The sequence below is a fragment of the Mobula birostris genome, chromosome 12 (assembly GCF_030028105.1).
Source record: "Mobula birostris isolate sMobBir1 chromosome 12, sMobBir1.hap1, whole genome shotgun sequence".
Classification (NCBI taxonomy): Eukaryota; Metazoa; Chordata; class Chondrichthyes; order Myliobatiformes; family Myliobatidae; genus Mobula; species Mobula birostris.
The window spans coordinates 114383410-114395426 of NC_092381.1; the positions used below are offsets into that span (position 1 = coordinate 114383410).

The 12017-nt window shown below is 42.2% G+C and overlaps 1 protein-coding gene across 3 annotated transcripts in view; it reads left to right on the forward strand.

Annotated features, from left to right (window-relative positions):
- The window catches only part of ccdc61 (coiled-coil domain containing 61), a 103192-nt gene that overhangs the window by 79774 nt on the left and 11401 nt on the right, over positions 1-12017 (forward strand). For all 3 annotated transcript variants that reach the window (XM_072274526.1, XM_072274527.1, XM_072274525.1), the window contains one exon: positions 9050-9128. In XM_072274526.1, the coding sequence (XP_072130627.1) occupies positions 9050-9128 (79 nt within the window). The remainder of the gene's footprint in view (positions 1-9049; positions 9129-12017) is intronic.

Consider the following 12017-nt stretch of genomic DNA (forward strand, 5'->3'; position numbering starts at 1 on the left):
TAGTTTCCTAATAGGCCAGGGCATCAAAGGATATGGCGAGAAGGCAGGTGTATGGGGTTGAGTGGGATACGGGATCAGCCATGATGGAATGACATTGCAGATTCGATGAGCTGAATGGTCTCATTCTGCTCCTATGTCTTATGGTCTCCTGGTCTTCAAGTGCAGTGCGGTGGGGGGGGGAGTGGGAGGAGTCTTTTTTGCCCAACTCCCCTCTGATGCAGTCCTTGGGTATTAGTTTTAATACGTGAACAGATGGCCTCAAATTAATCAAGAAGACAATGAGAATAAAATGTTAAACACCTTATGCAAGGGCAAGAAGATACATTTGGGGTACAGGAATTTGCGACTGCAGATTTAAGGTGCAAACAGATGTTAAACACATCTCTCCTGAGAAACCTTAGACTCATAGAAAAGTACGGCACAGAAGCAGCCTATTTACTCAATGCTGAAACCATTTAAACTCCCTGCTCCCATTAATCTGCACTGGGAACATAGTCCTCCATATCTCTACTATCCATACTTGTCTTAAATGTTGAAATTGAGCTCACATGCACCATTTGTGCTGGTAGCTCGGTCCACATACTCACCACCCTCTGAGTGGAAAAGTTTCCCCTCATGTTCCCCTTAAACTTTTCATCTTTCATGCTTAACCCATGACCACTGTTTATCAGCGATAGTGTCTCGGCTGCAGAAAAGGAGAAAGTCATGGAGGGGTTGTCTACGGAGTCTCTGTGGGTGGAAGTTAGGAATAGGAAGGGGTTAATAACTCTACTGGGTGTTTTTATAGACCACTGAATAGTAACAGGGACATCAAGGAGCAGATAGGGAGACAGATTCTGGAAAGGAGTAATAATAACAAGGTTGTTGTGGTGGCAGATTTTAATTTCCCAAATATTGATTGGCATCTCCCTAGAGTGAGGGGTTTAGATGGGCTGGAGTTTGTTAGGTGTGTTCAGGAAAGTTTCTTGACACAATATGTAGATAAGCCTACAAGAGGAGAGGCTGTACTTGATCTGATATTGGAAATGAATGTGGTCAGGTGTCAGGTCTCTCAGTTGGAGAGCATTTTGGAGATAGTGATCACAATTCCATCTCCATTACCACAGCATTGGAGAGGGATAGGAACAGACAAGTTAGGGAAACATTTAATTGGAGTAAGGGGAAATATGAGGCTATCAGGCAGGAACTTGAAAGCATAAATTGGAAACAGATGTTCTCAGGGAAACTTACGGAAGAAATGTGGCAAATGTTCAGGGGATATTTGCGTGGGGTTCTGCATAGGTACGTTCCAATGAGACATAGAAAGGTTGATAGGGTACAAGATCGGTGTGTACAAAGGCTGTTGTAAATCTAGTCAAGAAGAAAAGAAGAGTTTACGAAAGGTTCAAAAAAACTAGGTAGTGATAGGAACCTTGAAGATTATAAGGCTAGCAGGAAAGAGCTTAAGAATGAAATTAGGAAAGCCAGAAGGGGTCATGAGAAGGCCTTGACGGACAGGATTAAGGAAAACCCCGAGGCATTCTACAAGTATGTTAAGAGCAAGAGGATAAGACGTGAGAGAATAGGACCAAATCAAGTGTGACAGTGGAAAAGTGTGTATGAAACCGGAGGAGATAGCAGAAGTACTTAATGAATACTTTGCCTCAGTATTCACTACGGAGGAGGATCTTGGCGATTGTAGGGATGACTTATAGAGGGCTGAAAAGCTTGAGCATGTAGATATTAAGGAAAAGGATGTGCTGGAGCTTTTGGAAAACATCATATTGGATAAATCACCGGGACCAGACGGGATGTACCCCAGGCTACTGTGGGAAGCGAGGGAGGAGATTGCTGAGCCTCTGGCGATGATCTTTGCATCATCAATGAGGATGGGATAGGTTCCGGAGGATTGGAGGGTTGTGGATGTTGTTCCCTTATTCAAGAAAGGGAGTAAGGATAGCCCAGGAAATTATAACCAGTGAGTCTAACTTCAGTGGTTGGTAAGTTAATGGAGAAAATCCCGAGAGGCAGGATTTATGAACATTTGGAGAGGCATAATATGATTAGGAATAGTCAGCATGGCTTTGTCAAAGGCAGATTGAATTTTTTGAGGATGTGACTAACCACATTGATGAAGGTATAGCCGTAGATGTAGTGTATATGGATTTTAGCAAGGCATTTGATAAGGTACCCCATACAAGGCTTATTGAGAAAGTAAGGACACATGGGATCCTAGGGTAGTGGTCCCAAACCACCGGGCTGCAGAGCATGCGCTACCGAGCCGCGAGGAAGCGATATGATTTGGTCAGCTGCACCTTTCCTCATTCCCTGTCACAGCCACTGATCAGCCATTACGCATGCGAGGTCATGACCGCGCGTCATCCGTGTAAGGGCGGGAAGGCGATCAACTCCTCGAGCTTGCAAATGACGACGGGCTGAAAAGTATGTTTGACATAACATCCCTGTCAGCATTTTGGATCAAAGTCAAGGCTAAATATCCTGAGAAAGCCACGAAAGCACTGAAAACGTTGCTTCCATTTCCAACATTTTTCTGTGAAGCGGAGTTTTCTGCAATGAATGCAACAAAAACTAAACTGCAGAACAGACTGGACATAAGGAACCCCCTTCGAGTATCGCTGTCTCCCATCACCCCTCGATAGGACGGTGTTGTTGCAGGGAAACAAGCCCAGGGCTCCCACTGATTCAGTGATATTGATGTGTTGCAATGATTTTATATATTCATATGGGGAAAATATGTGCTGTGCGTTTAATATCCAAATATTACTTAAAATGTTATGATGCTATTGACTTAGAAGTGACCTATATAACCATATAACAATTACAGCACAGAAAGAGGCCATCTCGGCCCTTCTAGTCCGTGCCGAACGCTACTCTCACCTAGTCCCGCCAACCTGCACTCAGCCCATAACCTTCTATTCCTTTCCTGTCCATATACCTATCCAATTTTTCTTTAAATGATCATATCGCACCTGCTTCTGCCACTTCTACTGGTAGTTCGTTCAACACTTCAAGCTCCCCTGATAATTGACTTATCATTATATCCATGCGAGGAAAATATGTGCTGTGTGTTTAATATTAAATTCATTAGATAAACCCTTTTAGAAACAAAATTGAGTGTATTACCCACTTATCACCTATATTCCAGTAGTGATTAACACCCACCCCCACGAACAGAATCGCCAAAAAGGATTTGCTTGGGGGGGGGGGGGGAGGAATCGGCAGGTCACGACGCGCATGCACACTGGTGCCCGTGCAAGGCTTCATGGTCATTGTGTCTTTTGGGTAAACAACGCATTTGACTGCTACTCTTGTTCGTTGGCAACCCTACACACCCCCCCGCCCCCCCCCCCCCCCCCCCCAGATCGGCTGGTCAGCAAGAATATTGTCAATATTAAACCGGTCCGCAGTGCAAAAAAGGTTGGGGACCCCTGTCCTAGGGGACCTTGCTTTGTGGATCCAGAACTGGCTTGCCTACAGAAGGCAAAGAGTGGTTGTAGACAGGTCATATTCTGCATGGAGGTCAGTGACCAGAGGTATGTCTCAGGGATCTGTTCTGGGACCCCTACTCTTTGTGATTTTTTAAATGACCTGAATGAGGAAGTGGAGGGATGAGTTAATAAATTTGCTGATGACACAGAGGTTGGGTGTGTTGTGGATAGTGTGGAGTGCTGTCAGAGGTTACTGCGTTACATTGATAGGATGCAAAACTGGGTTGAGAAGTGGCAGGTGGAGTTCAACCCAGATAAGTGTGAGGTAGTTCATTTTGGAAGATCAAATATGATGGCAGAATATAGCATCAATGGTAAGACTCTTGGCAGTGTGGAGGATCAGAGGGATCTTGGGGTTCGAGTCCATAGGACACTCAAAGCTGCTGTGCAGGTTGACTCTGTGGTTAAGAAGGCATATGGAGCATTGGCTTTCATCAATGGTGGGATTGAGTTTTAAGAGCCGAGAGTAATGCTGCAGCTATAGAGGACCCTGGTCAGACCCCACTTGGAGTACTGTGCTCAGTTCTGGTCGCCTCACTACAGGAAGGTTGTGGAAACCATAGAAAGGGTGCAGCGGAGATTTACAAGGATGTTGCCTGGATTGGGGAGCATGCCTTATGAGAATAAATTGAGTGAACGCGGCCTTTTCTTGGAGCGCCGGAGGATGAGAGGTGACCTGATAGAGGTGTATAAGATGATGACAGGCATTGATCGTGTGTATAGTCAGAGGCTTTTTCCCAGGGCTGAAATGGCTAGTACAAGAGGGCATAGTTTTAAGGTGCTTGGAAGTAGGTACAGAGGAGATGTCAGGGGTAAGTTTATTATACAGAGAGTGGTGAGTGCGTGGAATGGGCTGGCGGTGGTGGGGGTGGAAGCGATAGGGTCTTTTAAGAGACTCCAGGATGGAGCTTAGAAGAATAGAGGGCTATGGGTAAAGCCTAGGTAGTTCTAAGGTGGGGACGTGTTCGGCACAGCTTTGTGGGCCGAAGGGCCTGTATTGTGCTGTAGGTTTTCTATTTTTCTACCTCCAGTTGTAGTCACACCCAACCTCAGTGGAAAAAGTCTGCTTGCATTTACCCTATCCATACCCCTCATTATTTTGTATACCTCTATCAAATCTCTTAATCTTCTGCATTCCAAGTCCTAACCGTTTCAATCTTTCCTTTTCACTCAGGTCCTCCAGACTTTGCAACATCCTTGTACATTTTCTCTGTAGTCTTTTTTTCTTTTTCAATCTTCTTATTAAGTTTCAAAATTGATAAACATAACGATAATAGTAATGATACAAAGAGATCAGGATTACATTAATAACGGTTAACATGTACAAGCACAAATTCCAAGTGACAGATATCGTTCAGCCTCCCAATCTCATAACAACCAACAGTGAAAATGATATTTTATAAAGAGGAAAAAAAACCCTAAACTAAAGAAAACTAAACTAAAAAACAACAAACGAAGAATGGGCTGTCATATTACTACGGCTGAAATTATTACTTGTCGTTAACTCCGCTACTCTATACATTAACAAACAATTATTACAAAAGATTCGGAAAGGGTCAACTTACATAATATGAAAATATTGAATAAATGGCCTCCAAGTCTCTTCAAATTTAACCAAAGGATCCATAGTACCGCTCCTAATTTTTTCCTAGTTTAGGCATGCTATCGTTTGGGAAAACCATTGAAATGTAGTAGGGGGATTGGAATCTTTCCATTTAAGTAAAATAGATCTTCTGGCTATTAATGTAACAAATGCAATTAGACGACAAGCTGACGAGGATAAATGACTAGGGTCTATCACTGGTAGTCCAAAAATTGCAGTAATAGGATGTGGTTGTAAATCAATACGCAGAACTACTGAGATAATATCAAAAATATCTTTCCAGTATTGTTTTAGAAGAGGACAAGACCAAAACATATGTTTCAAGAAAGCTACCTCGGATTTACATCTATCACAAAGAGGATTTATATGAGAGTAAAAACGAGCTAACTTATCCTTGGACATATGAGCCCTATGAACCACCTTAAATTGTATTAAAGCATGTCTGGCACACATTGAAGAGGTATTAGTTAGCTGAAGAATTTTCTCCCATTTCTTTGGATAAAGGTATCTGAAGTTCTCTTTTCCACTGATTCTTAATTTTATCGGAAGTACCTGAGTGTATTTTCATAATTAAATCATAAATAAAAGATATTAAACTCTTCTGATAGGGATTTAAACTTAAGATTTTTTCCGTAACTTCAATTTGATGTGATATCGGAAAGGTAGGTAAAATAACATTCAGGAAGTTTCTAATCTGTAAATATCTGAAAAAGTGTGACCTAGGCAAGTTATACTTATTAGACAACTGTTCAAAAGACATAAAACAATCATCCATTAATAAATCAGGAAAACATGCTATCTCCTTTGTTTTCCATAAACGAAAAGCTTGATCAATCCTAGATGGTTGAAAGAAAAAATTAGATATAATAGAGCTTGATAGGATAAATTTATTCAGTCCAAAAAATTTACGAAATTGAAACCATATTCGTATTGTATGTTTAATGATTGGATTTCTCATTTATTTATTCAATTTAGTAAGTGCAAAGGGAAGCACAGCCCCTAAAATAGAAGCCAATGAAAACCCCTGTACGGACTCGCGCTCAAGGTTCATCCATCATGGACATTGAGTTTCATCCAACTCTTGTGTCCAAAATGTTAAATATCGAATATTAATTGCCCAATAATAAAATCTAAGATTCGACAAAGCCAAGCCGCCTTCCTTTTTTGATTTCTGTAAATATATTTTACTTAACCTAGGATTTCTATTCTGCCATATATAAAGAAATTTCAGGATCAATAATTTCAAAAAAACATTTAGGGATAAAAATTGATACCGCCTGAAATAGATACAGAAATTTAGGTAAAATTATTATCTTAATAGCATTAATTCGACCAATCAAGGATAAGGATAGTGGGGACCATTTAGTAAACAATTGTTTAACATGATCGATTAAGGGTAAAAAATTAACTTTGAATAAATCCTTGTGCTTCTTAGTAATTTTAACACCCAAATAAATAAAATAATCAGTAACCAATCTAAATGGTGACTGTCTATAAATTGAGAGTTGTACTCCTTCAACCTTATTTACAGCTTTCCTGTAGGTAGGTGACCAAAACTGCACACAGTACTCCAAATTAGGCCTCACCAATGTCTTATACAACTTCAACATAACGTCCCATCTCCTGTACTCTATACTTTGACTTATGAAGGCCAAAAGCTTTCATTACAATCCTATCTACCTGTGACACCAACTTCAATGAATTATGGGCCTGTAATCCCAGATCCCTTTGTTCTACCACACTCCTCAGTGTCCTACCATTCACTGTGTAAAATCTACCATGGTTGGTCCTACCTAAGTGCAAAACTTTGCACTTGTCTGCATTAAGTTCCATCTGCCATTTTTTAGCCCATTCTTCTAGCCGGTCTAGATCCCGCTGCAAGCCATGACAACCTTCCTCGCTGTCCACTGCTCCCCTGATCGTGTTGTCATCTGCAAATTATTTAAAACACTCCACTAGCCGCCTTTCTCAATTAGAGCTTGCTCCATGCTGGAACTTCATACTTGGAAACACACAATTTCTGAATGAAATTCTGGGAATGAAAGGGTTAATGTACGAGAGTGTTTGATGGCTTTGGGCCATCCTTTACCCCCTGTATACTGTCACGTGCTCCGTGACGGGTTAAAGATCCAGCAGAAATGGAAAACACTTTGGAGTCCAGTATTGCTATTAACTAATGGTATTTATTAGTAACTACACAATACAGTAATATAAATGCAGATATATCAAACAGGTTAGCAATGATTATATATAAGTAAGTGTGGAAATATATGAAAACCAAGCTTCTTCAAGTCTAGAGGTAAGTAGGTAGTCTTACAATGATGAGTAAAGTTCAGTTCGTGGTATTGAGTAGTGATGGAGAGAGAGAGAGGGAGAGATTTTAGCCTTCAGGTGAGCTGACACCGTCGATCTCCCCGTTGTCCTCTGAAATCCTTTAGAAATCACCGACTGTGACCACAACAAAGGGGACTGTTCTTCTGTGGTGCACAACAAAGCAGTCTTCACCTCTCCCTCTCTTAATAACAAAGTGTCTGGTGTTGAACAACTCTCTCTCTTTTCAAATGCACAGTTCGTAGGGGTAATTCAGGACCCTGTCATAATACCCATGACTGTATCGCCACTCACTCAGCTCTAATCTGCTAATTAAATTTACCGACGACTGTACATTGATTGGCCTAATCTCAAACAATAACGAGGTGGCCTACAGGGAAGAAGTCATCTCCCTGACACAGTGGTGTCAAGAAAACAACCTCTCCCTCAATGTCACAAAAACAAAGGAGCTGGTTGTGGATTACAGGAGCTATGGAGGTGGGCTAACCCCTATTGACATAAATGAATCTGGGGTTGAGAGGGTAAACAGCTTTAAGCTCCTCAGCATCCACATCACCAAGGATCTCATGTGGTCTGTACACACCAGCTGTGTGGTGAAAAAGGCACAACAATAACTATTTCACTTCAGACGGTTGAGGAAGTTTGGTATGGGCCCTCAAATCCTAAGAACTTTCTACAGCGGCACAATTGAGAGCATCCTAACTGGCTGCATCACTGCCTGGTATGGGAACTGTACCTCCCTTAATCGCAGGATTCTGCAGAGAGTGGTGCGGACAGCCCAGCACATCTGTAGATGTGAACTTCCCATGATTCAGGACGTTTACAAAGACAGGTGTGTAAAAAGGGCCCGAAGGATCATTGGGGACCTGAGTCACCCCAACCATGCATTAGTTCCAGCTACTACCAACCAGGAAATGATACTGCAGCATAAAAGCCAGGACCAGCAAGCTCCGGGACAGCTTCTTCCACCAGGCCATCAGACTGAATAACTCACGCTGATTTGAGTGTATTTCTATGTTACATTGACTTGTTATAAATTATTGTGAACTACTATGAATGCACATTGCACATTTAGACGGAGACTTAACAAAGATTTTTATTCCTCACGTATGTGAAGGATGTAAGAAATAAAGTCAATTCGGTTCCATTCAGAGTTTGATAGGTTCTTAATTAGTAAGGGCATCAAAGTTTGTGGGAAGACAAATAAATGGGGTTGAATCATAAATCAGCTACAATTGAATGGCAGAATGGAATTGATAGGCCAAAATGGGCTAATTCTGCTCCTTTGTCTTATTGCCTTAAACCAATTCAACCTGTCAAAATTTCCGATATACCCCACAAAGTAGAGTGGCAGAGCTAGGGAAGTTCGGTGTTAACACTTGTGAGAGAAGGGAATTGAAGGGAATTGATTGAGGCTGAGAAAATATTTAACAAGTCTGGAATGCAACATAGAGCTGCAAAGAGCCATCAGCAATCTGACAGTTGTAGCAATGGGTGTTTATCTAATCTGTGGAGAATGGTGTCACGGACCCTGTGCAACACACACTTGATCATAGTGCATTCAGGGTCGGTACAATGGAAATTATCCTTCAGTGGGATCTTGCTCACATTGTTGTATCTCTTGCAGCAGAAAATGTTCGAGGCAGATTCTCCTCGGCGAGCTCAGTCAGTGACTTCGAGGACAATGGGGAAGCAGGCAACTCCAGGTATGTTGGTGATTGAGGTGGGCAGAGCTCCCACGAATTGTGACTCCAGTGTTGTGAATGGAGCCAGAATAGGATAGGAAAAGCCTCTGTGCCTTAAAGTTCTCATATGTGATATTCATCTGAAATTGTGCTCGGTGGTAAAAACTGGCTATCAAGCAATCCCTTGGTCTATTGAAATTCAGTGTTAGGAGGACTTACAGTGGTGCTCAGAAGTTTGTGAACCCTGTGGAATTTTCTCTATCTCTGCATAAATATGACCTAAAATATGATCAGGTCTTCACATAGGTCTTAAAACTAGATAAAGACAACCCAATTAAATAAATAACACAAAAACATTATACTTGTTCATTTATTTATTGAGAAAAATTATCCAATATTACATTACTTGTTGGAAATAATGAGTGAACCTTTGCTTTCAGTAACTGGTGTGACCCCATTATACAGCAATAACTTCAACCAAACATTTCCAGTCAGGAGAGTAGCAACGGTACTGAGTTTCCTCCACTTGTAGACAATTTCTCTCCCTGTGGACTGATCAACACTCAGGTCTTTAGAAATACTTTAGTAGCCTTTTCCAGTTTCGTGCATCTCTACAATTCTTCTTCTAAGGTCCTCTGAAAATTGTTTTGAATAAGGCATGGTGCACATATACAGTTCTTTCTTGAGAAGAGCAGGCTCTGTCAGTAACCTGACTTGGTCTTGTTATAGGGCAGGGCACCTGAACACCCACACCTCCAATCTCATCTCATTGATTGCAACACCTGACTCCAAATAGCTTTTGTAGAAGGCATTGTTACTGGATAATTTTCCTCAATAAATAAATTAACTAGTATAATGTTTTTTGTGTTATTTCTTTGAGTTCTCTTTATCTAGTTTTAGGACCTGAAAAGATCTTATCACATTTTAGTCATATTTATGCAGAAATAGAGAAAATTCTACGGTTCACAAAGTATTTGCTTACTGTCCGTTACACCACTGGTGCTTGGGACAGCAATGAAGACCCTCCATCTTTGTCCTTAGCCATCTTTTCTCTCATGTCCAAGCTGAGTTTCAGGGTCTTCATTTCTGTATGGCGCCAAGTTGTCTTTGCTGTCACTAGTTTCCTCCACCCTTCAGGGGTCTTGATGAAGGAGCTGGCCTCTCTTCTCATCATGTGCCCAATCCATCTCCAACGTTTCTTCATGATGATTGTCCTCTTGATGACACTGAAGGAGTAGGGCATAGTTGGAGATCTTTCTTGGCCAGAAAATATGGAGGATCTTCTGAGAGATCATGGTGAGGAATGAAGACAACTTGGCAAAGTCGCTCTCTGTCATGAGCCACCATTCTGACCCATACAAGAGTGTGGACAGAACGCAGCTCTGGTATGGCTTCACCTTTGTGTGGATGCTATTTAGTCAATCCCCATATGCTGCTCATTGACCTGAAGATGTTTCTAGCTTTTGAGTCTGCACTGGATGTCATCGTTAGTCCCACCTTCCTGCTGAATGATGCTGCCCAGGTAGGTGAATCTGCCGGTGCTGGGTAAGACAACGCCATGTGCCTTGACAGGAGGAGGAGACTCTACACTGAGGGTCAAGGTCTCAAGACATTCTCCAGCTGAGTCCAAGCTGTCCTGCAAAGGTACACATGTGCTGAGTTTTCTCTTCCAGGTGCTGCATGTATGTCATAGTAATGCCAGGTCATCCGCAAAGTCGAAGTTCACCTAATGCCTCTCTGCTTGTCTTTCATTGTTTGCCTAACCCAGTCCATCACCAGGTTAAACAATACCACTAACATCACACAGCCTTGCCTGACTCCTGTTTAGACTTCAAAGCTCAAATTGCAGTTCCTAACTGTACAGGTGAAATTAGTTGAGAGGACATTCAGCCTCTTTAGTGTGTTCTATCACTCAAGTGAGATCCTGATTGATCTGTGCCTCCAGATATCCACCTCGGCTATCACACAATATCTGCATTTCCTATCCTCTTCCACAACGCCACAAACTGTTTTGCCGCCATGAAAGTCTTTTTGAGTATAGTTGCTGTTGTTATGTAAGAAACATGACAAGTATAGCAGGTTTCAGTGAGAAACTATGTGACCACATCAGTTATTGAAAATAAAAAAACTGCTAATGTTAAGTATTTGAGATAAAAAAAAACAAAGAGTGCTGGAAACACTCAGCAGGTCTGTCAACATCTGTGGGAAGGGAAACAAAGTTAACATTTCAGTTTGCAAAGACGAGGAATTCTGCAGATGCTGGAAATCCAAGCAACACACATCAAAGTTGCTGGTGAACGCAGCAGGCCAGGCAGCATCTCTAGGAAGGGGTACAGTCGACGTTTCAGGCCGAGACCCTTCGTCAGGACTAACTGAAGGAAGAGTGAGTAAGGGATTTGAAAGTTGGAGGGGGAGTTCCGAAATGATAGGAGAAGACAGGAGGGGGAGGGATGGAGCCAAAAGCTGGACAGGTGATTGGCAAAAGGGATATGAGAGGATCATGGGACAGGAGGCCTAGGGAGAAACCTGGTGGCATGACACCTTATATTCCGTCTGAGTAGCCTCCAACCTGATGGCATGAACATTGACTTCTCAAACTTCTGCTAATGCCCCACCTCCCCCTCGTACCCCAACCGTTATTTATTTATTTATTTATATACACACATTCTTTTTCTCTCTCTCCTTTTTCTCCCTCTGTCCCTCTGACTATACCCCTTGCCCATCCTCTGGGTCCCCCCCTTCCCCCCGCTTGTCTTTCTCCCTGGGCCTCCTGTCCCATGATCCTCTCATATCCCTTTTGCCTATCACCTGTCCAGCTCTTGGCTCCATCCCTCCCCCTGCTGTCTTCTCCTATCATTTTGGATCTCCCCCTCCCCCTCCCACTTCCAAATCTCTTACTAGCTCTTCTTT